Source organism: Lissotriton vulgaris, chromosome 2_1 (assembly GCF_964263255.1).
Source record: "Lissotriton vulgaris chromosome 2_1, aLisVul1.2, whole genome shotgun sequence".
Taxonomy (NCBI): Eukaryota; Metazoa; Chordata; class Amphibia; order Caudata; family Salamandridae; genus Lissotriton; species Lissotriton vulgaris.
The window spans coordinates 513,739,097-513,767,006 of record NC_141687.1 but is presented as its reverse complement, the minus strand read 5'-3'; the positions used below and the strand labels follow the sequence as shown (position 1 = coordinate 513,767,006).

The following is a 27,910-nucleotide window of genomic DNA, read 5'->3' as shown; positions in this document are numbered from 1 at the left end:
GCAAGGACATAAACCAAGGGTGAGTTTTCAGACTTTCTTTAATTATTGGGCCCCTAATTTGGTCTGGTGTTAACCATGACCTTTAGTGTTTATCAAAATTCTCTCTCTGTATCGGCTGGCTTCACGTGTGTGACAGCATTATGCTCTTTCATAAGGAGCATATCGGCGCACAAAGTAGTTTTGTTCAGTGCCAGTAACTAACGTGGAAGTGTGTGCTTTTTTTATAGACCAAAAGCAATTTTTGCTTATGCCAATGTTTGGTATAATGGTGAGGGTCCGGCAGTTCTCACATCAATAAGGTTTTACCACAACAAGTCACGCATGGCCAAAGCTAAAAAGCTGACCACTATTACAGACCTACTGGTGTTGTAAGTAAGATGGAGATAGATGACATGATACTTCTAGTTGATTACATGTAGATTTATTGCAGGACACAGCTGAGTACAAAACCTCGCTAGCTGACCAGACCATCAACTGACACTAGTAGAATTCTCAGGTGGAAGTAAGAACATACATAGACATTGTGGTAGACAGAGAATGAGAGAACACTAAGAAAGGACTAAGACTACAGACAACCATATTACATGAAGAATCAATGTACAACACATCTCCCTCCTTTATAGAAAAGAAATGAAATAGAGCAAAAACAGAGATTACAACACCTACCCCATGTAGTACAAAAACGAGATACACATATCTAATTAAGTACCACACGAGGTATCAGAAATATCACTAACATGAACGGAAATACAATAAGATAATAGACATTTGTACTACACACTCCATCCCCCTCCCTTGGTGAAACCAAAACATGGTTTAGATTAATGAAAATCAACGCAACAAGGAAAGGTGTTCACGCCCACAACCTCCCCAAACACGGGTACACCAAAGGGTAGGTACACTTTCCACACTGACCCCCAAAACACACAATAAGTTAAACAAACCAGGGAAAATTATATAAGCTCTCCTAGATAGGGTACATCAGGGGTATTGACCCTTAAAACAAGAATGAGGCACCGAACGTCAGCACAACATAGGGTAGACCATGGGTACTGACTGGCCCACACCCTCCCCAAAGAAGGGTACACCATTGGGTAAAAAAAAAAACACCGCCCTAGGCAAGTACAGCCACAACAGCTCTTCTTACACTTTCCACAATGACCCCCAAAACACACAAGTTCACACCCTGGAACTAAAACTACAACATACCCTACAAAGGGTATACCATGGGTACTGACAGGCCCCACACCCTCCCCAAAGAAGGGTACACCATTGGGTAAAAGACACCGCCCTAGGAAAGTACAGCCACAACAGCTCTTCTTACACTTTCCACAATGACCCCCAAAACACCTTAGGAAAGTACAGCCACAACAGCTCTTCTTACTCTTTCCACAATGACCCCCAAAACACACAAGTTCACACCCTGGAACTGAAACTACAACATACCCTACATAGGGTATACCATGGGTACCAACAGGCCCCACACCCTCGCCAAAGAAGGGTACACCATTGGGTAAAAGACACCACCCTAGGAAAGTACAGCCACAACAGCTCTCAAAACACTTTCCTCAATGACCCCCAAAACACACAATAGGTTAAACACACCAGGTAAGATTATATAAGCTCTCCTAGATAGAGTACATCAGGGGTATTGGCTCTTAAAACTAGAATAAGGCACTGAATGTCAGAACAACCTCTCCATGAAGAAAACAAAAGGAGAACAGACCCTTGAAACTGGATGAAGAGGGAATCGCTCATACAACCTCCCCTAAGTAAACGTTTATCACCCTTGCAAACTGTGCATCTTCCCTTAAATGCAAGAACAAACTGGATTGAGACAGTAACTGTCCACACTTGTCCCCATAAAAAGAGTACCCGTATGGGAAATTACTATGGATAAACAAACAAAGGGAAAGAACCTGAACACCGGTGAGCGGTCCCTCACCCGAAGTAATTACTAATATGAAACTGGTTCAAAGTTCGCTCTATGTAGCTCTATGTGGCTCCATGAAGGTTGTCCTCTACCATTATCAACAAGTCAACCCAACCATTGACACAAGTATCGTGACCTGCAGCAGGCAAGACCAGTCAAGTCTCATAAGTAACTTTGAAACTGTCATCGTGTACCTGGTGTTGATCTAGTATGAGCACTCTCATACCTTATGCATGCACCATTTACCAACGCACTTGGTGACTTAATCACCTACAACACAACCAAACAGGGGTGACCACACACCACATAGCCCCCTCATAGACAAGCTGATGAGTTGCCTAACAACTAGACACAACTCACACACAACATTTGTTGTGGGACAAACTCTAGTCCTGGTTCCTCTCAGAACCTTTCTGTCACAACTCTCTGTCGTGAATCTGGGACCTTAGTCCTGGTACTTCTGTAAGCCCCACTGTCACAATTTTCCTCAAGGTTCTGGGACTCCAAACCTTCTTCTTAATTCAACTGGAAACTTCTCAGTCACAATCGCTCAGACGCTCAATCCTCTCCTAGATTCCTTGACTTGCTTCTGGACTCACTGTCCCATTTCAGATCTTTTTCTTTAAGTTTTGTAGTCACCACACTTACAGCCATTATCCTGTACATTCTCAGTCCTGAACACAGATTTTAGACTCTACATTGTTCACCGACCCAGTTCAGAACTCACTGTTTCTGTTTCGGAGTCTCTAGACTCCACGCCACTATTCCGGACTCCTTCACTTCTCCTTAAAGAATTCAAAATGTATTGACAACGTTTGCCCTCTCCTGTTTAGATGTTAGAATCTTTGTCCTTTGATATACTTCGACCTCTCCCAGTAACAATCCTGGGTTCTTTGTCCCCGTTGTGGTCTTACAGTCCAGAGAATCACTTGGGACTTACTGTCCAGAGTCTCACCTTGGACTTTTCCCCCTGTTGTGGACTTACTGTCCAGAGACTCACCTGGGACTTACCGTCCAGAGTCTCTCCAGGGACCTTTGTCCCCCGTTGTGAACTTACTGTCCAGAGACTCACCTGAGGCTTACTGTCCAGAGTCTCTCCAGGGACCTTTGTCCCCCGTTGTGGACTTACTGTCCAGAGACTCACCTGAGACTTACTGTCCAGAGTCACATCTGGGACCTATTGTCCAGAATCTCACCTGGGACCTTTGTCCCCGTTGTGGACTAACTGTCCTGAGTCCCATTTGGGACCTTTGATCTCCGTTGTATACTTTTGTCCTTGCTCTCAAGAACATATATAGGCATTGTGGTAGACAGAGAATGAGAGAACACTAAGAAAGGACTAAGACTACAGACAACCATATTACATGAAGAATCAATGTACAACAACTGGCTTTGCCAATGCTTGTTTATTATTATGTTCCCAACATCTTATTGAAACTGGTTACACTGATTTTCTAATATGAATATTTTGGGGAAATACTAGCATGCAGCAACACATTTTACTAAATGATGCTACAAAGAAATGGTACCTGAAATTTTACAGTTGTTGAGCAAAAAAAATGTTTTCCTACTTTCATTTTTTAGGGACATTTTATATTGAAAGCAAAGAATCATTAATCTTGCTTTTAAGCGTCTGCAAATATTTGCATCTAATCAGAGAGCATTCTGGGAGAATTATGCATAGCCTCATATTGCTAAACTTTGAAACCATATGTACACATTTTTATACTGGAACCACTGTCAGTAGTGCAGTCAGAACTTACATTTACTGAGAGCGCTCAGCCTAATAATAAAGGCTCTCAATTATTGAACCATAAATACAAGTTTGAACAGCATTAACATATGCACACAAATATTAACTTAACTGCAAGCAGTTCCCTTCTTTGATCCTTAATGTGGTACTGCAAACTGGCAGCCAAAGGGTCGGTGCTTCAGGGGGTTGGGCCTGCTTGTCCCAAGGACAAAATGCACATTAAAACTTGTTGCCCTTGATCCCAAACAATATGTCCTGGGCTTCGGGTTATAGGAATTCCACTTCCCTGCAAACATGAATTCCGATCTCTAAACATCTCTCAGGAATGCCGGGACATACTTTCTCAATCTCGGGCAATTTCAACAAACAGAACATACAGCAAAATGGAAGAGATTTTGCCAGTGGTGTGCATCTCAGGCTCTACACCCCTACACTTGGCAAGAATTTCAAGATATAGAAGAGTTCCAAATCAACCATCGCTCTGGTCACAAAGAGTAGTTAAAGAATTTCTCAAATGACTTTTTTGAGTGTTTCCTCCAATTCAACATCCTCTGGTCCCTTGGCACCTTAATACAGTTCTATCACTGCTCATGAAGCCTCCATTTGAACCGTTGCACAAAGCAGATTTACAGTTCAGTTCGTGGAAGACAGCTTTGCTGTTGGTCCTCACATCTGCAAGGAGGGTTAGCAAGATTCAAGCTTTCTCAATTGTAGAACCATTCCTTCAGTTTGGACAAGACAAAGTAATACTGAGGACAAACCCAAAATTCATTGCTAAAGTTCCTACAATCTTTCATCTAAATGAACCTGTAGTGTTACCTACATTTTTCGGAAATCCTTCGACAGAAGCGGAGAGAGCCCTACACTCTCTAGACATTAAACCATGTTTAAAGTTCTACATCGACAGAGCAAAATAGTTTAGAAAAACAAAGCAGTTGTTTGTAGCCTTTTCTGGACAGAGGAAAGGTCTAGCTTTATCCAGATCAAGTATCTCAAGATGGATTGCATCGGCCATTCTCCAGTGTCACGAGAAGGCTGGGAAACCCCTGCGTTCCAAAGTGCCACCAGGAAGATGGCGACCTCAACGGCCTTGTTGCAGGTCTCACTTCCAGACATCTGCAGAGCAGCGACTTGGAAGAGTGCACACACTTTTACTAGACACTATTTTCTAGATACTGCGTGGAAGGAGGTCACAGCAGTGGGACAAGCAGTTCTTCGTCGTTTATTTCAATAAGGTATTTTTTGTGTCAAACTATATGCTTCTTTGTCAAAGTATACATGTGTATATATATAGATAGAGAGGTTTATGGATATATGTTTGGATTATCCACTATATTAGACCTGTTCTCTGTATGCTGCATTTCCCCTTCATGGTTAGCAAAGACTATTTATTAATACTTGATGGTGTTAGAAAGTTTATACATCACAAGGTTTAGGAGCAGAGCCCAGAGATCTTAGGGTTCTATCCTGGAAACGCTTTGAGATATATGTACTACTTGCTACTCTGATACAAGCATGTAAATCTATGAAAGATTCAATACTGGAGAAAAAAACGAGTTACGTACCTGTACACTATGGCTCTCCAGTATTATCTTTCATAGATTCACATGCGTCCGCCCACCTCCCCGTTTCTCAGGTAGAACATTTTACCTCCGGATATATCCATGTCTCTCACTTGGGGCTGGAAATCTGAGGTAGGAGAGCTCTGCTGGGTAGTGTGATGTCAGGGCTTTCTGCTGATTGGCTGAGTTTTGGACCAAACAATAAGGAGGTCTGGTTACCAAACGATGTCATTTCCTATGGGATTTTCTATGCAGTTTTTCTCTAGGTACTTCTTTTGTCATTCTGTTACCGTGAGACTCCCACCATGACGAGGGGGAAGATACAAGCATGTGAATCTATGAAAGATAATACTGGTGAACCATAGTGTACAGGTAAGTAACTAGTTTTTTATTTAGCATACCATACAACATGTTCGATGTTAACCTTTATTTGTATTGTTTCTCATGTACACTAAATAGGTTGGAAGGGAAAAAAACTCATATGACTAACAATTTTTATCGATAGGCATCATCTCAGGGTATTCCCGCACATTGGCAATGGGGAGCTCCACAGGTAAATGTATATTTACTAACTTTCCGTCTCATATATTGCACTCTGATTTAAAAGTGAATATTTTTTACAAGGCTCTTAAAGTACTCAATTTGTAATGTTGTTTTTTTGGGGGGGAAATATAGTAATAAAATAACCTGTAAATTGGCACTCACGTTCAGAATTATGATCAGATTTCCCCAAGTCTGTGACTTTCCAAATTAGGCATTGGATGTAAATCCTGGCGGTTTGAAGTTATGCTCTCTTAAAATGAGCCCTCTTGTGGGAATATGCCCTGGAATGCAGATCCATGAGTGATCATCTATCTTTTTATTCTGTTCCCTTATGGTGTTGTAGATATTGTCAGTTTGTGGTGACGGCAGGCCGCAGCCTTCCCGCTAAACCATTTTTTGTTTTTCAACATCCCCCTGACCCGGGGAAATAGTGTTTTTTCTTTTCCTGCCAATAATTATTGCATGTCACCGACATTTAAGTAACTTGTATTTCTTCTGTTTAGCTGATTTTTTGTTTGTGGATCTTCCTCTGCTTTTTGGGTTATTTGATTTGATCATCTCCAAAGAAGGCCTTTGTTGCTTTTGTCATTTAGATAACCGGCTATTTCTCACATTTAGACCATTGGGAAAAGGAAACATCCTAGCATTACCTTAGCCAAGTCCCTTTCAAAATCTCACTTGTCTAACATGAACTACATCACAGGGGCAATGGGGGACATAGAAAAACAGATCCCTAGTTTGGAAGAAACACTAACAACCTGCACTGGGGCGGGGCTCTGATTTGATAAACACAAGTTTTGCGTCTTTACCCTAGACCCATTTTAATGGCGACTCTGATAAAGACGAGAATCTACAGAATTCCACCGTACTGTGCTCCTCTAATCCTAACCCACCAACCAAATCCTCCAAAATGCCTAACAGCACTACTAATGTTCATACTGAGGCCATGCAGGTTGGAACAGTGCGGGTTAAAAAGAAGGCATTTGCCCAGAAACAGGCAGCCATTACTAAGCCACCCAGAGGTGGCAATAAAAAACTAGCAACTTTCCCCTTGGGCCATACCTCATTGGTGGCTTCAGTTCAGTCTGTGATAGATTTTATTAAGGCTTCTTTTAGTGCTTTCACTGACAAACTTAAAGCGATTGAGCATGCTGTATTAACCTGTGTAGACTTACTAGGGACGATTAAGTCATACCCGGTAGCCAATCATCACAAGGAGACGCCATGGGAGCACCGTATGGTAACACCAATAGTAGCAGTTTAAATTCTAGACATTCTGTTAACCTTCCACCACAGCCGACTACTTCAGGGAACACTGATCTTTTGGCAAATAAGGTATACCTGGTCTAACAAGCACCTGCTTTAGTAGTCAGCAATCCTCCTAAACCGAGGACTACTTCTCCCCCCTTATTAACAAATATTCTTGAAGAAACGCCTCTACATTCTCCTTGTCCAAACCAGACAGATTAGCGCCAGTGTGCCAGCTTTTTTCCCGTCTATCCAAGAACCATGGGATTCTCTAAGAAACAAATCTCTTAATTGGTAAAATGCAAGAGTGGGGTTGGGGTAAGTCCTTTTTGCTGATGTCAAGATGGCTAGGCGGGTCAAGCGTGTCGCCAGTGGTCCCAAATTATTTCATGGGGACTGCGTGGTAATTCCATCTTCTTTTTTAATTCTTTCTATTATAATCATTTATTATCACATTTGTAGTTGTAATTCAACTCATGCCAATTTGTCATCTTTTTTAATTTCTGTTCTTGCTTTCTTTTTTTCTTGAGGAATCCAATAAATATTATTTGAGAAATAGAAAACCACAGAATTGGTTAAAACAATACTAGGTAGAGCAAGCACAATGTTCCTGAATCCAGACCAAATTTCTGTTCTACCCCTTAGGTTTTTCTATCAATCCTTTTCACAAACCTCTATACAATTATATTCGTTGTCACAACCACTTCTTCAATCACAATCCCTACCTCAACAGTTAACATCTGATCTGAATTATTCCTGCCCCCCTATACTCCCCATTTCAATCACTAACAGGTTTGACTGTCTCTCCTCCCTTACTGGTGTGGACTGACTGTGGGCAGCGACCCAGAATGGAGACAATTCTTATGTAACACTTTCCATAACTCCCACCCAGCCTATCAGCTCACTGAGTGAGGATCGTTGATTGAATCTACTAACATGTGCCAAGCCAGGTTCTCCGAGCAGTGAGGGAAATGTAGTCCCCACAATCAAAGTGCATGTGCCACTACTGTTTTATGTTGGAATGTAGTGGGGCTTTGTAGTAAGCATAATCTTTCAGAATGGTTACATTCTACGTCCGGTTTTAACATTATCTGCTTACAAGAAACTTGGACTGTTGTGAAAATCCATCTTAATGGCTTTAAAACATTTAATTCCTCAGCCATCCCCTCGAGATTTGGTGGGCCTAAAGGTTGCCTCTGCATTGATGTTTCTAATAAACTGGTTTCCTCCAGTATAACTGCTAAGTCTACCAATCCAATTGATCAAATTGTCTCTATAAAACTCTCAGGGTCGTTATCACTGGTATTAGTAAATGTTTATAATAACGCCTGCGACTTAGAAATATTGAAAGTCTTATTTCAACTGGACTCCGACCTAGATTTATTAATTGCTAATGAGCCTAGAGATAAAATTATTTTAAGGGGGGTGATTTTAACATTCAACTATGCCAGTTGCCATCCAACAAAATCTGTGGCATGATTACCCCCACTAATGATGACATCTCCCAGTTTATACATACAGAATATGGAGAGAAACTCCATGAGTTATCTATTAAGTATGACCTGGGCTTTAGAAATGAGTTTGAGCGTAGGCCAGTTGAGGCAACTTGTACATTTAATGGTAGTGTGGGTTATAGCGTTATTGAATATCTGCTGTTCCATAACCGCTATTCTGCTTTAGTTAACAAATTCACTCTACATGACCTTGCAATGAGCGACCATTTCCCTCAGAGCTTAGAGCTGGACATAAATGTTTCTAACAACCAAGATGACTTCCATTGCACCTCATCTTTTGAAAGAGTTGAATTATCTCGCTTAAATGGCTTCACTCTGCGTTGGTCTATGGTTGATCCGACCACATTTTTTAGAGCAATTAATCTATCAGAAAGGCTTTTGATACCTGCTTAGAGGAGGCAACAGCAGCTACTACTGTCATTTTGTTTTGTCAAATCTGTTTATTGGCATTTATATATTTCAACATTACATTGGGTGCACCATTATAATTAAGACAGCTCTTCAACCTTGCCTGGTTGACAATGCACTGGCAGTGCAGCATCTCAATGAGGCGTTACAGCAGTTACACAAGAATAGCATGCAGATGAATCTTGGGCGCTCAGGCATGCCTGCAGTATAAAAGAGTCAATGCGTCCCATTTCTGTGTGGAGAGACAAGTCTTACATGTGCAGCTTAACTTTTGCAATGAAACAGGAACATCAAACTGCAAGTGGCTACTACGGTCATAGATGCATTTAACTTAATTATTCATGAAATCAAAGCAGGACTAAGCTCCCATCAGAAGAGAGGAGTTGTAACAACTAAGGCCTGGTTTGCCCATGCTTGTACTCAGACTCACAAAACTTGAAACAGGGTTTAAATACTTTACCTAGGAACATCACTGTAGTTCTTAACTGTAGGCAGGCGTATAGGCTTGCCCTAAATGACCGTAAAAAGGGTTTGAAGGAGGAGGCCTGGGTTCAATTGAACAAGGCATGTTGTTACAATGACAATACAGCATTTTGGCGTGTTGTAAATTCCCCTTTCTTTAGTGATGATAAAAAGACCAGAGTCGAGATCACTGTAGGAAAGACACAGGGTCACAGGAAGCTCGTTGAAGGAAGAGTTTAATGAGGCACGTCTGGAGCAAGTCCAGTCAAAGCAGTTAATGAATGCATCATTCCAAACAACAAGTAACTTACACCTTCAAAAGATGCAGTGGCATGTGCACAGAACAGAAAGCGACTGACACGAGATACCACGAGTCATACCTCGTGCCATCTCGTGTCAGAGACAGTATACAACACACCTCCCTTCCTGTGAATAAAAAAAAACAACAAAAAAAAATAAAGTCAAAGAGTGATAAAATAAAGAAAACACATAATATGATAATAAAATACATGTGAAAGTTAAAATCTTGAACACTAAAGCATGTAAAATTCGAACAATCTTAATTCATGACAAAATCCTTGTACCTTTCAGGGAGGCGATGAGTCCTAGAACAATTTTTTGAAGATACCATAAGAGGAATGGGCGTAACATCCCTAAGTGTGACATTCTCACTCAGAGGATTCCCAGAAGAAATTCCTACATTGCCAGAACCCTCATTGCCAGACTCAAAATAAAAAAAAAACATTTCTGTCATCATTTGACACAACAGCATCCTTGCCTTTAAATAAAACATTGCTGCCATCATTTGACACAACAGCATCCTTGCCTTTAAATATGGAAACTCTGTTCAGATTCCAAACACTCCCAACATCAATTCTAACAGCATGCTTGAAAACCTCAATGACTTCTTTGGGACGTGACCAGATCTGACCTCCTTTCAACACACCTTCCTTTCTTTTAATACGAACAAAATCACCAACCGAAATGACATGTTTACTCACTGACCCTTGTTTTACCTCCATCCTTTTCTTCATCTCATCCTTATATGCACTGACTCTATTACGAACCAAGTCATAATCTACCTTTGAAAAACCACAATGGTCACTCAGATTTCTTTTCAGCCACCACGGAGTCAACCGAGTACTGGGTTTCCGACCCCTTAAAAGTTCAAATGGACTGACCAATGTAACAGAATTGGGAGATGTTCTGTAAGACAATAACATAGACTGAAGAGCATTACGCCAGTTCAGGTTTCCTTTAACAGAAAGTTGGATAGCCTCCTTGACAACTCTGTTGAATCTTTCAACCTGGCCTTTGGCCTCGGGATGGAACACAGCGATTTTGTTATGTGTGATCCCACATTTAGTGATAAAACATTGAAAATCCTTGCTAGTAAATTGTGGTCCATTGTCAGTCACTAACTATTCTGGGATTCCTTCTCTACAAAAAGTCTCATCTAAAAATTCTACCACATTTTTAGTTGTTATCTCTCTGACCATTTTGACCTCTGGCCATTTTGAGAAATAATCTATCAAAACCATACCAAATCTTCCATGTTCAGGTAAGACAGAAAATGGACCAATAAAATCAAGTCCTAACTTCCGCCAAGGACTAAAAGGATATTCCACAGGACAAGGTTCAGAACGCAAAGGGACAGCAGACTTGTCACTATTGGCACATTCTGAACATTTTTGGACGTAGTGTTCCACACAACCATCTACTCCTGGCCACCAAAAGAAATCTTTTATCCGTCTCCTAGTAAACGAGATTCCTAAATGTCCCTCATGAGCAATGCCAATAATAGTGTCCCTCAAGGAAAAAGGAGGAATACATTTATCACCTCTCATGAGAACCCCATTTTCAATTGCTAACTCATCCTGAACTTTAGCATAACTCATCATCTCGCCTGAAAACTTCCTTTGTTCTGGCCATCCTTGTAGAATGTAATTTTTAACTTCAGTCAATTCAATGCTCTTCTCCATTTCTCTCGCCCAGGACTCCTTACTCAAATCAAATTTCTCCCCATACACCAACATAACGTCTTGGGAAGTAAAAGCTACCTCACACTCATCATCATCACAAGGAGCATCATGGGAAATGTGCAATCTGGACATGCAATCAGCATGAATGTTAGTTTTCCCTTTTACATACACCATCTCAAAATGGAATGATTGTAGTCTAGAAGCCAATCTGGCAAGGCGAGCTGATAAGGTTCGACCTCCACCCGGTGCCATCATGTAAATAAGGGGCTTATGGTCAGTTTTAATAGTGAATTTTGTTCCCCATAGAAAAGTTTTAAAATGTTCAGCTGCCCAAACTGAAGCTAATAACTCTCTTTCAATAACTGAGTAATGTTTTTCAGCATCCCTCAAAGCCCTTGAAGCATAAGCAATTATCCACTCTTTTCCGCAGTCATTTTGCATGAGAACAGCACCTAACCCCGTGCTACTTGCGTCAACCATGATGGTACACTTTTTCCCGACAACAAAAGGTCTCAAACAAGGTGCATTCACAACGAAAGCTTTGAGATTTTGAAATGCTTCTGTCATTACATCGGACCATAAAAACCTTGCATTTTTCTTTAAAAGTGGTCTAAAAGGATCTACTTTAGAAGAAAAATTTGGAATAAATTTGACATAAAACTCCATTAGTCCTAAAAAGGCTACCAATTGTTCTTTTGAAACAGGTACAGGAGCTTTAATAATGCTTTCAATGTGTTTCTGCTTAGGTCTAATCCCAGCACCACTGATGGAATGTCCCAGGTATTCCACTTCTTTTTCTCTAATCTTACATTTATCAAGGCGAAGGGTAAGACCCTTAGTAGATAATGCAGATATAACTTTTCTTAAATTATCATCATGCTCCTCCACATTTTTTCCTAATACAAGAATATCATCTTGAAAAGCGATTGCCCCTGTCAACCCTTCAAGTGTCTCTTTCATTAGCCTTTGAAAAACGGAAGCGGCACTAGCCAATCCAAAAGGCATACGTTTATATCTGAAGAGACCTTCTGGCGTAATAAAAGCTGTCAAATTTTTGGAATCATCATCCAGGACAACCTGATGATAAGCACTTGCCAAATCAATGCACGAGAAAATCTCAGCACCTCCTAATGTTGAGACCATCTCATGAAGATTCGGCAAGGGATGAGCATCCACCCAGATCGAATTATTTAAGCTGCGAAGATCTACACAGAGCCTCAATTCGCCGTTGGATTTAACCGAAATCACAATCGGGGAAACCCACGGCGAGGACTCAATGGGCTCAATAATGTCTTTGTCACACAAATCCTTGAGTAAAACTTTAAGTTTATCCCTATATGTAAGAGGGACGTTTCTAACTCTGTGCCGAACAGGAACAACACCATCGTTGAGTTTAATAGTATGTTTAAAACCCAGATACTGACCAAGTTTCCCACTGAAAACATTTGAAAATTCAGATTTCAATTTATCAAGCATGAGATCTCGATCAGAATCGTTGGTGTTTGCAACGGAGTAGACTGGAGGATTGGCTCTTGGATCTATCTTAATGCCCAATTGATCCTGGTGTGGCCATCCTAACAATGGCTGCCCAGACTTTGCAACATAGATCTTACCATATGTGGATTCACTAGCAAATGTGATTTTCCCCCAAAAATACCCTACTAATTCGATTTTATGTCCAGTATAGCCCCCTGGAGAAATGTCGGAATCAAGTAAAATTTTGTTTGGCCAATTCTTTTTTACGACATCTAAACCCAGTAACGTATACCATGCACAAGTGTCAACAAAAATATTTATCGTCTTTCCATCTATAATCACGTCACAAGATGGAAATTTATTTACACCCTCACTACCACAAATATTGATAACAGTATTGATGTCATTTTCATTTAGTGAATCATAGTCATCAACATCTTGGACAATATTCACTTTCCTGGTAGTGGATTTGCAAAACTTTGTTAAATGCCCTTTCTTATTGCATTTTAAACATATTTTATCAAGGGCAGGACAAGTTTTAGAGTTTGCTAAGTGATTTGAACTTCCACATCTGAAGCAAAACCATTGAGTGTTGTTCTTCTTATCACTTTTAGTATACTTAAGTTTTGAATCATTCTTATTGTTAGAAAATTCATTTTTAAAAGTAAAGGATTTCTTAAATTTCTCTCCTTCTTTGGAAACACTAAAAACGTCTCCTTTTTCACTTCCTCTTATTTCCTTCACAAACTTCTCAGAATGTTCAATTGACCTTGCGATATCAATAGCTGCACTTAAGGACATATCTGAAGTTGTCCAAAGTCTTTCCTGGACCTTTTTGTTATTTGTTCTCATCAGTATTTGATCTCTTAACACTTGTTCACAGGTTATGTGTTCAAAATCACAAGTCACAGCAAGTGATCTGAGAGAAGATACAAAATCATCAATTGGTTCGTCTGCAGATTGTTTACGGGAATAGAAAATAAATCTCTCCATGACAATGTTCTTTTTTTTTCCGAATCTAATTTTTAATTGTTCCGCTGCACACTCATACACATCCTTCTTACCGGGATTGGTTAAGGATGGAAGAGTGACGAATTCTTTTAATCCAATCCCCCAAGACAATGTTTTAAAAGTGATAATTTCCTCTCAGGTTCGCATTCAGTACCTTCCATGACTTCAACATAAGCCAAGAAAACTGGTTCCCATATTTCCCATTCCATGGGAGGATCACCTTTATTTGCCAAGAACGAAGGAGGAGGAACAATTCCACTCATTTTAAAATATAATAAGTTAGTGAGATGACTTATTTAAAATAATAAGTTAGGGAAAAGATCCAAAATAATACCTGAAGGCAGAGTTCAGTTGAGAAACAACCGTGTAGAAATGATTCCAGGAACACGAACTTGAAAGGATAAAAAAAAAAAAAACAAACAATGAAAAACAATGAAGAAACGAAATTCACCAATTTAAGATGGCCGCCGTGGAAATCGCTTTCTTTCTAAAGGCAGTGGACCTTGTTTTGAAAGCGTATGACGTGAAACGTAAGCTGAGGAGATCTCGCGTTGCATTCACGTTCGCGCTGGAGCTCGAACTGAAAGGGGCTCGCGCTGCTGAAGACTCGCGCTGAGGAAATCTTCGAGGTAAAGAATTAATTGATATAAATACCTTAGAATATGAAAATGAGTGTTCTCTAAGGTCTAATCTGTGAGAGTCGGCAGGTTCCAATAGCTCCGCGTTAAAATTGCTTGAAGTCGGGATTTCCTTTTTTTTTTAAATCCGATAAAATGAATATTGATAAAATCTTCTTCTTAATGAACAAATTAGAAGATATAATGTTCTTTTTCCCTCGTCGCCAGTGTAGGAAAGACACAGGGTCACAGGAAGCTCGTTGAAGGAAGAGTTTAATGAGGCACGTCTGGAGCAAGTCCAGTCAAAGCAGTTAATGAATGCATCATTCCAAACAACAAGTAACTTACACCTTCAAAAGATGCAGTGGCATGTGCACAGAACAGAAAGCGACTGACACGAGATACCACGAGTCATACCTTGTGCCATCTCGTGTCAGAGACAGTATACAACAATCGCAGTAACTGAAGAAGACTGGCTAGCCTACTATTCTAACTTATACGCCAGTACAACTGAGTACGGCTGTAACTATCTTACATTAGCACCTGTGGTCGACCCCTCCTTGTCCACACCCCCTCAATACCAGTTTGACCTCAACTTTACTCTGGACGAGGTCAACTCAGCTCTAAAGTTGAGTAAAGGAGGCAAAGCACCAGTCCCCGATGGCATCCAGATTGATCTTCTCTGATGGATGCATCTGCCTATGGATTCCTCACCTTATGAATATCCCCTGTGCCAGCATTCCATGGACATTTTTCCTAGCTCTCCACGCCAACGCGTTGTCACAATGCCATGGCTCCGCATGACATCACTGGAGCCCCAAGAGGACCACGTCGGCGTGATGACGTCAGTTCCCTTTTTTCCACACTGTTGACGCAAACGTTTTTTTCTGGGACTCTCCATACTTCGACTGGATACTTTGTTTTTTCGATTTGTATCTCTTTCTCTTTTGTCATGTCTGCCCCAAGGAAGTCAGGTTTTAAGCCTGTGGGGAGTGTAGTGGACATATGTCAATTACTGACCCTCATGAAAATTGTCTTTGGTGCTTATCTTCAGACCACGACGTTGAGGGATGTACTTCGTACAGGAAGATGAATCCGAAGGTATTGAAGGAGCGAGAAGCCAAGCTTAATATGGCCAAGGCAGAAAAGAAAAACGGGGTCGGAAAAGATATAAGTCCTGGTCATCGACATCGCATGACTCTAAGAGGAAACATAAGAAGAAGAGGAGACATGCTTCTCGATGCGATTCTCGAAGGCTGCGGTGTCGAGCTCGCCTTCTCCTGTTAGACGTCGAGAAAAGGACTTGGGGCCCGATTCACAGAACTAACTTAAGACAAAATCCTAAACTTACTACCACTTTCGTATTCACAGAAGGCACTTACTCATTTTGGTATTCACAGAAGACACTTACTCATTTCGGTATTCACAGAAGTTAGGAGTCCTAACTTTAGGACTCCTAAATGCCTTCTGTGAATACCGAAAGTCTTAAAATTAGGATTTTTCTCAATTTAGTAGTAGTAAAGTTAGGACTCCTAACTTTAGGACTGCTAAATGCCTTCTGTGAATACCGAAAGTCTTAAAATTAGGATTTTTCTCAGTTTAGTAGTAGGAAGTTGAGAAAAATCCTAATTTTAAGACTTTCAGGTATTCACAGAAGGCATTTAGGAGTCCTAAAGTTAGGAGTCCTAACTTTACTACTACTAAATTGAGAAAAATCCTAATTTTAAGACTTTCGGTATTCACAGAAGGCATTTAGGAGTCCTAAAGTTAGGAGTCCTAACTTTACTAATACTAAATTGAGAAAAATCCTAATTTTAAGATTTTCGGTATTCACAGAAGGCATTTAGGAGTCCTAAAGTTAGGAGTCCTAACTTTACTACTACTAAATTGAGAAAAATCCTAATTTTAAGACTTTTGGTATTCACAGAAGGCTTTTAGGAGTCCTAAAGTTAGGAGTCCTAACTTTACTACTACTAAACTGAGAAAAATCCTAAATTAAGACTTTCGGTATTCACAGAAGGCATTTAGGAGTCCTAAAGTTAGGACTCCTAACTTCTGTGAATACCGAAATGAGTAAGTGTCTGCTGTGAATACCAAAATGAGTAAGTGCCTTCTGTGAAACGAAAATGGTAGTAAGTTTAGGATTTTGTCTTAAGTTAGTTCTGCGAATCGGGCCCTTGGTATCTCCTTCAGTGTCTCCTCAGGTGACTATTGCTCATTCTCCTTTATATAAAGGGACTCTGGAGCAGGCATCGATGCAGAGATTCTCACCGGCTCCAGAAGGTGTGTCGAATCCGGCTGACACAGAGGTTCCTTCAGCTCTGGCTGTTCCACCTGTGACTCCAGCAGCTCCGACTCCAGAGGTACCTCTTTCGGACCTTGAACCGGCTTCGAACCCTCAGTTTCCGATGCTGGGTTCGGATCCCTTGCATTTTGTTCATGCGATGTATGGCGTGTTTGCCAGGGCCTCGTACCCCTCTGGTGCACCTTCGGGTCCCATGGGTCCTATGGCATTTAAATTGGGTGTGCCTCAACCGGTATCCCCAGGCCCCCTTTATGCCGTTCATGCCAGCTACGCCGACTGGCACTTTCCGGCTCTGAGGATGTCGACACCGTATGGTCAGTCCCCGGCTCCATCCTGTGACGCTTCTCGAATTCGATTGGCACTATCTACTGCAGTGGATCCATCTTAGCCGCGGCCCTGGGAGCCTTTGACGCTGCGTGTAGCGCCGCTGACGCCGCTACCAAAGTTGCGCTCGAGGAGAGAAGCGCAGAAGTTATTGGAAGAGGAGCAGTACCAGGCTGAAGAGAGGGAGGAAGGAGAGGTGTATGACACAGATGATGTGTTTGAAGACCTGTGTGAGGCAAGTGAACTTGTCACTTCTCCGGAGTGGGACTTTGCTTCTCAAAAGGCTTCCACTTCTAAGGATGTTGCTCCTTTTCATACAGTCATTAGGAAGGCTGCTGAGCTTTTGGATTTTCAGCTTCCTATGACGAGTATAAGCCTAACCTTCTCACAGTAGTTCTTCATTCTCCGTCTTCGTGGTTGAACCACTTTTGCCATTTAATGATGCACTGACTGAGCCAGTCCTCGATGTGTGGGGCAACCCTCTTTCAGCTCCTGCTGTTTTGAGGTCCGTCTCAAGAAGATATAGACCTGCTCCTGGAGATCCGGTTTTCCTTTCTTCTCACCCCTCTCCTGAGAGTCTGGTGGTACAGGCTTCTTGTTTGAAGCAATCTACAGGGGCGTTTTCGCAGGCTCCGGCAAACAGGGATTCCAAGAAGTTGGATCAGTCTGCGAAGAAGGTCTTTTCATCAGCCAGTATGGCACTGAAATCTACCAATGCCACTTGCCTTTTGGGCAGGTATATTCATGCCTTAATGGACTCTGCTAAACAGATTCTTCCTAAGTTATCTGAGGAGGACAGGAGGATTCTGAGTGAGGTGTTGGAGGATTCTCAAGTTGCAGCTCACCAGGTTATCCAATCTGGCCTGCATACGGCGGATTCTGTTGCCAGAGTAATGGGTTCATCCATTGCGACAAGAAGGCACGCATGGTTAAGATCTTCTTGGCTCTCCCCTGACGTGCAGGCTGGTATTCTTGATTTCCATTTGATGGGTCCAGGCTTTTTGGTGAAAAGGCAGCCTCTGCCCTGCAAAGGTTTAAGGACAGTATGGCAACGGCAAGGTCTTTGGGTCTCCAGACTCAGACAAGAGGCTATGGATAAAGCGATACCGTGGCTTTGAGAAGTCTTCCTTTTGTGGGTCCAGACAGCCTCAGCAACAGCAGCAGAACCCCTTGTATAAAAGCTACAGGGGTAAACGCAGAGGTTGCCTTTGTGGAGCCGGATGTCAATCCTCCTCCTTTACCTCCGCAACCCCTCCTGGTAATGCAGGAAAGCAGCCCTAGATCCTTTATCTTGGATCATGTAGGTCCTGTGGTACGCCGGCTTACCCATTTTCTACAAGATTGGAAATTGATCATTTCGGACCTTTGGGTTTTAGATCTGGTAGAAAATGGGTACGCCTTACCCTCAGGGAATTCTATCCTCCTTTTCCTCCTTGCCAAGGATTTTGCAAGGAGGATCATTTACTTCTCCTTAAGAAGGAGGTTCTTGCTTTGTTGCGAAAAGGTGCGATAGAGGTGGTTCAGGAGCAGGAAAGGGATGCTACTCCCGGTATTTCCTGATTCCCAAGAAGGATGGCAGGTTACGTCCAATCCTGGACCTCAGAATTTTGAATCTGTCTCTCACGCTGGAGCGGTTCAAGATACTCACCCTAGTGTTGGTTCTTCAGGCGCTACAACAAGAAGACTGGGTGGTGTCCATCGACTTACAGGATGTGTATTTTCATATCCCAATCCTGAAGTTGCACAGAAAGTATCTCCTTTTTACGGTTGGGTCGCAACATTACCAGTGTGCGGTCCTTCCGTTTGGTCTTACCATCGCACCTCAAGTCTTCACCAAGGTGATGGCAGTGCCGTCTGCCCATCTCAGGAGGTTGGGGATCCCAGTTTTCCCCTAACTGGACAACTGGCTTTTGAAGGCAGAGTCTCCAGAGATGGTGCTTCATCATCTGCAGGTTACAACCCAGCTGTTGTTCAAATTGGGTTTTTCGATAAATGTACCCAAGTCTCACCTGGTGCCCTCACAGCGCAACCTGTTCATAGGGGTAGTACTGAATACCACTGTGTGTCGAGCTTTTCCACCTCCACAAAGGATTCTCGACATTCAGGAAATGATTCCCTTGTTTCACAATGGAGCGGTTTGTTCCAGTTCTGAAGGTCCTTCGCCCGCTCGGTCTGTACGCTTCCTGCATCCTGTTGGTCAACCATGCACGCTGGCACATGAGGGCGCTCCAGTGGTGCCTCCGCAGGCAGTGGTATCAGCACAACAGGGATCTCAGGGAGTCAGTCAGGATCTTCAGAGAAGCTGCAGCGGATCTGTCTTAAGGAAAGCCCTTTCATCTTTCTCCATCGGTGGCCACACTGATAACGGATACCTCTACCCGAGGGTGGGGTGCTCATCTTGGGGATCTGGAGATCAAGGGCCTTTGGTCTCCTCAGGAAAGGTTGCTTCACATCAACCTTCTGGAATTGCGGGCGATACGTTTGGCGCTCAAGGCCTTTCTCCCTTCCATTGCGGGCAGTCGGTACAAGTCCTGACGGACAACACTGCTGCGATGTGGTATGTCAACAAGCAAGGAGGAGTAGGGTCGTACCGTCTCTGCAGAGAGGCGTTGCGGCTCTGGTCCTGAGCTCAGGACCATCGGATTTGCTTGATGGCAAGTCATCTGGTCGGGGTTCAGAACGTGCGTGCGGACAGTCTCAGTCGGCAGTTCTCCGCCGACCATGAGTCTAGGCTTCACCCGGAGGTAGTTCGGCACATCTTCTAGACATGGGGAACTCCTCGGGTGGCCCTTTTATACCACTCTCGAGAACGCGCACTGCATGTTGTTTTGCAGTCTCCAGTTTCCGAGGCAGGGAGTGTTGGGGAACCCGTTTCAGTAGAGTTGAAGCTCACAATTCCTTCACGTATTTCCTCCCATACCCTTGATTCCTCAGGTTCTGAGAAAGATTCGCCAAGATCGGGCCCAAGTCATTTTGATCGCCCTGGATTGGCCAAGAAGGGTCACGGATCTTCTTCTCCTCTCGTCGCACCCTCTGCTCCGTCTCCCTCTGAGGGTAGACCTCCTCTTGCAGTCAGAGGGGCAGGTTCTACACCCCCATCTCCAGAGCCTTCATGCCAGGAGATTGAATGGGGCAAACTGAATTATTTTTCTCTTCCGCCTGACGTGGTGGATGTTATTTTATCGGCCAGGCGACACTCCACCAAGTCCATCTACTCCTGTAGGTGGTCAAAATTTGTTAAATGGTGTGGAGAGAAGTCTATTGATGTTCTTTGTTTTTTCACTTCATTTGGCTCAGCAGGGTTGTGCTGTTGCCACTGTTAAAGGATATTTGTTGCCATTTCTTTATTTGCCTGATCAACCTTCTCTTTTTAAGTCTCCAATAGTCTTAAGGTTCATTAAGGGGCTGACGAACATGTTTCCTCCCACTCCTTTTGTTGTGCCCCAGTGGGGTTTAATTTTAGTGTTAACTTTTTTAATGGGTTCCTCGTTTGAACCTATGGACAGTTGTCCTTTTAGACTTCTGTCTTTTAAGACGGTCTTCCTTGTGGCTGTCACCTTGGCAAGGAGGGTGAGTGAGCTTCAAGCTTTGAGCTCAAAGCCTCAGTTTCTGATCATAAATGCTGAAAAGATTGTTCTCAGGACTGGGGCTGCTTTTCCGCCCAAAGTGGTAACTCCCTTTTATTTGGGACAGTCCATTACTCATCCTACATTCTATCCTCCCTATCACCCTTCCAAAGAGGAGGAGAGACTTCATCGCCTGGATCCAAAGAGGGCGATTAGTTTTTATTTGGACAGAACAAGGGACTTCTGTCAGGATGATCAGCTATTTCTGGGTTATGCTGGTCCTAAGAGGTGCAAGGCGGTGCACAAGCGCACTTTATCCACGTGGATAATCTTGTGCTTTAAGGAGCCTCCTGAAGGCATTAGGGCTCATTCTACCACGGCTAAGTCATCTACCTCTGGCTTGTCCAGGGGTGTTCCTGTGTTGGACATCTATAAAGCTGCAACTTGGTCATCAATCCACACTTTCGCGAGGCATTACTGCTTGGATTCTGAAGTGAGGAGGAATGGCCATTTTACATGCTCTGTTTTGCAAGACTTTTTGGTATAGAAGGGTTAACACCCTTCTCCGGGGTTTTGGACAGCTGTGGGATTCTATTCATAAGGTGAGGAATCCACAGGCAGATGTATCTACCAGAAGAACAAGTTACTTACCTTCGGTAACGCTTTTTCTGGTGGATACAGTATCTGCCTGTGGATTCCTCTCTGACCCACCCACCTCCCCGTTGTCCACCCTTTGATACCTTAAAAAGAGGTATTGGTTAATTGATGTTTTTGTGTACTCAAGACTTTATTATCTCTATTTGTCTATTGTTGACTTGTTTGAAATGTAAGCTTTCTTTGAATTCTTATTTCAATTTGCACTGTGTGTATTTGTGTGAATACTGTGTACTATGTATGCATTGTCTCTATGGTCGGTCCGCCCGTTTTGCCTGGGTGGCACTGAAAAAATGGGTGGAACTGACGTCATCATGCCAACGTGGTCCTCTTATGGCTCCAGTGACGTCATGTGGAGCTGCATGCGGAGCTGACGACAACCTCGTCGGTGTGGAGAGCTAAGAAAAAGTTCCGTGGAATGCTGGTGCAGGGGATATTCATAAGGTGAGGAATCCGCAGGAAGATACTGTATCCACCAGAGAAAGTGTTACCTAAGGTAAGTAACTTGTTTTTTAGGGCTTATATTGATCTTTGCGACCTCCTTTTGACTCTCGTCCTTAGATCGTGGCTTTCCAAACTCCTGGTCCGAGTCTCATATTGTAACTATATTTAAGAAAGGTGACTGAAACTCCCCTTCCCGTTACAGACAGATCTCCCTGTTGGATTCACTAGTCAAAGTGGTTGGTTGTATGGTCTTAAGTAGACTACAGGAGTGGGCTGATTGTGACCTCATAATTTCAGACTTACAATACGAATTTCGGCCGGGAATCGGGACCACGGAGCAGGCTATTAACCTGAACCTATGGATAGGTAAATATAAATATACAAAGTGTAGTAACTTGTTCCTGGCATTCGTCAATTTGGCCTTCAACTGCGTAGTTAACAACAAACTCTGTTCTGTTAAGATTTCAATTGGAGTAGATACCACTATAGTCAACTTTCTTAGACATTTATATTCAACCAGCACTGCAAGGGTTCGCTATGGACTGACAGGTGAATGTACTCGATCCGTCAGCTTCCAAAAAGGAGTTTGACAGGGTGCGTACTCGCTCCGTTTCTGTTTAACTTATACATTAACAGTTTGGGTAGCACAATTGCCAATAAATGCTTTGGCCTCTCGCAAGTCGGGCACCGGTCCATACTAGTTCTTATTATGCAGACGACGGGGTGCTCATGGCTCGCACCCCGTTGGCCCTGCAGCGTCTCCTTAATGAATTTGTACACTATATGGAGAATCTGGGGTTACAAATTAACACTAACAAAACTTTTTTTATGAAAGCAGGTCAAAGAACAACAGTGTGCCGTAAAATTACAATTGCAAAAGCTATCATACCACAGACACCCTCCTTCTCGTATTTAGGGATTGTATTTGATTGCAAGGGGAATTGGAGAAGTGCTATAAATTCTAGAAGACTGCAATTTGTTAACTCAATTACGGCCTTGTCCAGTTTTTCTACGAAACTGGGTATTAAACATCCAAAAGAATTTTTGTCAAATTACTATGCCAGATCTATTGCAATGTATGGAGCTGAGTTGTGGGAATATGTAAATGTGGAGAGTCTACAGATGTTGGAAAATGCTTTTTTTAAAAAATCTTCTTGCGCTTCCTAATAGCTGTTCTAATTTTATATGTCACTCTGAGGTGGGGGCCCAGTATCTAGCTTATTTGCTAAAGGTTCAACCAGTTTTACTCTGGCGCATATTTGGTCATCGACTATACAGAATTTAACCGTGTCATTGCAAAGGACTGTTGTGGTTTGGAGCACGCGCTAAAAATTCCATGACTAAAATTCATCAAGCAATTCATGTCTGACATTGGCCATCCCGAATACTATGACCATCTAGAAACCTTGAGAAATAGCACGAGGAAATAGCTAAAACTGAAATGTTTAACTCCTATTCAGCAATTAAGGTTGTATATTGAACTTGTTAAACCCACTGACTTTCATAATCAAATGATCTTGACCACATTTTCCATGCAACCGTACCTAGTTAACATGGCTTATGCCCAGCACAGATTTGTTCTCACACGTTTCAGACTTGACATTTGTCATCGATTGACGAGTTTTCCTAATACCAATAACTGGTCACATGAATTAATGCATTGCACCTGTGACTACTTGTCTAAACAATGGACCATGCATATTATGTTTTTTTGTACATTTTATGCGGATTTGCTCAATTCTTTTATCAAGCCATTAATGAAATCCTTTAATTTTAAGAAATGTGGACCGTCTTTTTTATACTTACAAATACTCCCAGATTTGTATACGTGTGTGGTTTTAGCACACTTTTTAAAAAAAAATCTTTATTGGTATTTACAGGTTACATATAATGACAGACATATAAACTTGACATTCTTAGGAAGATCATCGCCTTGGGCCTTTGTTGCGAGATTGGCTGTTCGACATTGTACACTCTTAGGGACTTGCTCACAAGTAACATTTAACACTTATTTTCGCCTTTGATGTGTTTCTCGTTAGAAAATAAAACATAAAACGCAAAACATACGGTGATGGTGGTTGTTTGTGACAGAAAGCTACGACCAGATTAGAGGTTGGGTCAAGCTTTGTCTATGGAGGTTTGAAGGAGTCTATGAATTTATCTAGTTTAGACCACATATTTTTGTTGGGGTGTCTTCCTGGTGTCTGAGTGTGGTGAAGTCTGCCCCTCTGAGCAAGATCACCCAGTTCAGCCACTCTTTGAATGTGGCCTTGGCGGTGTTCTTCCAGTTCGTGAGTACTATCTTAGTTGCTGAAGTGAGGAGGAAAGTATGGGCAGTTATCTTTCGGAGGAAGTCGTTGTCGGGTGAGCAGATCATTGCTGCATTATCTTAAATTGTATTTGTATTTTTATCTCTTTGCTTTTTAAACAATTCTTATTTATTTTTACTGTATTGTATTCTGTCATGCATGCTTTTATGGTACACTATATGAAATGAATAAAGTTTATTGATGAGCAATCGCCTATCCCTGAAAGGCCCACATGTCAGGCTGGGATCAATGTCTCATCCAGTAATTGGGCAGAGGAGTGCATTTTGGGGCAGGAGGTCTCTTCCACTGGCCTTGGTAACTGCACCCGAGGCATCATAAAGTGCATCGGGACAGGAAGGAGAGGGGTCACAGTAATCTGGATGGCCAACTACGTTTTCCTAATAACCTCCAGAAAGAAGTTTAGGTAAATTGGTGTTGATGACTACAACTTTAACTAATGCTTCATTATTTATTCATACTCTTGCATGAACACCTTCTTATTTATTTACTTAAAAACAAGCACTGGCGTTGCCAATAGGTCTCGCAGTAGGAAAGTTGGAGCTATTTGTTTTTGTAAATGACATTTTATATTTATGTTTAGTGATTTACAATGCCAATAATTTTAACTTTAGCAAATGTGACACTTATAGCATTTGTAATGCCACATGTTTTGTATTTACGAGACTTAGATGTATATATCTTAGTAATATAAATGTTTTTTTTTGTTAATTAATTAATATTGAAATAAAAGTTATTTATAATGTATAATGGCAATATTGTAAACTTTCCTAAATACCTTTTGTGAATATTATGTTCAGTGTTTTTTTTGGTGAAGAATATCTAAGATTAGAAGTGAAATCTTAAAAAAATGTTGTGGCATTTTTAATAAAGTGTGAAACATTGAGCGAAGATTTTATAAATACTTGTTGTTGAATTTTTGCATGGATTGATGCTGTGGTGGTGCGGATAGATGTTGTTGTTGCCTGTGTGTGCGCAGTGCCGGTGTGTGTATGCAGTGCCTGTGTGTGCGCAGTGCGCTGTGTGTACTGTGAGTGAGGGCTGTGTGCACCCTGAGTGAGGCCTGTGTTCAGTGTGAGTGAGTGAAGCTGTGTGCACTGAGTGAGGGCTGTTTGCACTGTGAGTTAGGGCTGTGTGCACTGAGAGTGTGCAGTATGCACTGAGTGCGGACTGTATGCAGTGTGATTGAAGGCTGTGTGCACTGAGTGAGGCCTGTGTGCAATGTGAGTGAGGCCTGTGTGCAGTGTGAGTGAGGGCTGTGTGCACTGAGTGAGGGCTGTTTGCACTGAGTAACGCCTGTGTGCAGTGTGAGTGAGGCCTGTGTGCAGTGCGAGTGAGAACTGTGTGCACTGAGTGAGGGCTGTGTGCACTGAGTGAGGGCTGTTTGCACTGAGTAACGCCTGTGTGCAGTGTGAGTGAGGACTGTGTGCAGTGCGAGTGAGAGCTGTGTGCACTAAGTGAGGGCTGTGTGCACTGTGAGTTAGGGCTGTGTGCACTGAGTGTGTGCAGTATGCACTGATTGCGGACTGTGTGCAGTGTGATTGAGGGCTGTGTGCACTGAGTGAGGCCTGTGTGCAGTGTGAGTGACCTATTGGCATTCAAAGTTTCTAAAATGCGAGACCTATTGCTTTGCAAATGCTTGTTTAAATTGTATTTACAATCCCGTTTCCAAACCGCAAACGCACACCCCCCTCGCCACACACCTCCACCCCCATCATGGCAGCCACAACTGGTTGTTTCTAATTCTAAGTATTACTTGCAAGGTGGAGTTGGTGTAGAAATAGTTGCCACTTGATTGGTTCATAAACTTTATCATTGATGCCGATTATCACTGTTTGGGGTGGTGATGACGTATCGTAAACAGATTTAGCTGGAAAGTAAGAATCACATTGCATGCTGGGATATTGAGTACGGAACATCCATTGGGGATGAAAACGCTTAATTTAAATACACGATGCACTTTGTTTTACTGTGGGGCACGAGGAGGACGTTGGTGCACGTTTTCGAGCCAGTCACATTGGGTGGCTTGGATTTATTTCTGACATTGCGCTTCAGGAAGGATGGGTAAATTTCTACATTTTAATCACTTACACGGCTGTATTAATCTTTCCTTACATTGGCCTTTTGGGAGTGTCACTACTGTTTAACTGATTCGTCTTCATGCTAAAAAAAAAAGCCTGAGACTGTTGTGGGTAGTAATTGTGTGGTATTGAGTTTACTGGAATTGTGTGGAGTGGGATTGTGTGTTACTGAGTGTAATTATGTGAAATTGTATTTTGTGTTGTGGAATAGTATCTGGTGGAGTTTAATTATGTGGTGTGCTGTGAAATTTTGTGGCATGATGTGGAATTCTGTAGTGTGGATTAGATGTATGTGGTGTGTTATATTATTGTGTTGTTGAGTTGAATTATGTGGATTGATGTCAAATTATGTGGAGTGTTTGTGCGTGTGGTTGTGTGTATGCGTGTTGTTGTGTGTATGCATGTGGTTCTGTGTATGGTTGTGTGGTTGTGCGTGTGGTTGTGCTTATTTATGTGTGTGTGGTAAACAGTATTTATTAATTTAATGTGCATTGAAAAAGACTACACCTCACCCAAGCCATTCTTATAGCTTCAGGGGCAGCAGTCTGAATTGTCACACTTGGCAGCGCTGGCAGAGGACATGGGTGGTGCAAGCTGCAGTGGCCTCATGAATAGGTCTCTGGCACGTATTTATTTACAAATTAAGCACTGAGCTAAATATTACCTATCCTGTAATATGATAATCAGGAGCACTGCCTCCAGGCTGAAATTAATACTCCAGTACCAAAAGCGAGCACCCTGTTGCACACTATAGAAATATTAAATCCCGTGCAGCGATAGCTGGGCCGGCAGGTTTGAAAAGTAAACACTGGTATCTATTCTCTGCAAGACCCCCATGTGGAAGATGGCTCTTGGTTCTAAGAAGTGGAAACCTACCAGAGTGCGTGGCAGGTAGATGGGATGAGTGTGTGTGTGCGTAGCGGGTAGAAGGGATGAGTGTGTGTGTGCGTGGCGGGTAGATGGGATGAGGGTGTGTGTGGATGGCCGGTAGATGGGATGAGTGTGTGTATGTGTGTGGCGGGTAGATGGGATGAGTGTGTATGTACGTGTCGGGTTGATGGGATGGGTGTGTGTGCGTGGTGGGTAGATGGGATGAGTGTGTGTGCGTGGTGGGTAGATGGGATGAGTGTGTGTGTGTGTGCGTGGCGAGTAGATGGGATGAGTGTGTGCATGCGTGGTGGGTAGATGGGATGAGTGTGTGTGTGTGCGTGGTGGGTTGATGGGATAGATGTGTGTGCGTGGTGGGTAGATGGGATGAGTGTGTGTGTGCGTGGTGGGTAGATGGGATGAGTGTGTGCGTGGCGGGTAGATGGGATGAGTGTGTGTGTGCGTAGACAGCCCACAAGTTGTGATCTTGTTCCCTGGGCAGGCTGGCAAGCATTTGGTCATGAGTGGCACCTTTTCTTCTCCTCTTGTGAGGACTGGCTATATTACGTTGTCTGAGCAGAGGGTGCCCCAGTGGTACAGAGTAAGCACTGTGGCGTGGTCAGTGCAAGGAGAGATGTTTGTACCTGCCCACTTCACACAGGCACTTTTGATTTTGTTAAGGCCTAGTAGATGTGACGATGGGTGAATCTCCACCCCTCCCCTTATTGCCACGCCCAAGCACCGTGTATCTCTCACAATTAGTGCGATCGGGTTACAATGTGTGAGTGACTTTGACAAGAAGGGCTGGCCGAGCCTGAACGACATGTAACACT

General features: G+C 42.6%; 1 protein-coding gene across 1 annotated transcript in view; it reads left to right on the top strand.

The window, feature by feature from the left end:
* Positions 1-27,910, top strand: part of BOLL (boule RNA binding protein) — a 927,996-nt gene that overhangs the window by 828,050 nt on the left and 72,036 nt on the right. Inside the window, exon 8 of the mRNA XM_086955429.1 lies at positions 5,754-5,801. Within this exon, the coding sequence (XP_086811555.1) occupies positions 5,754-5,801 (48 nt within the window). The remainder of the gene's footprint in view (positions 1-5,753; positions 5,802-27,910) is intronic.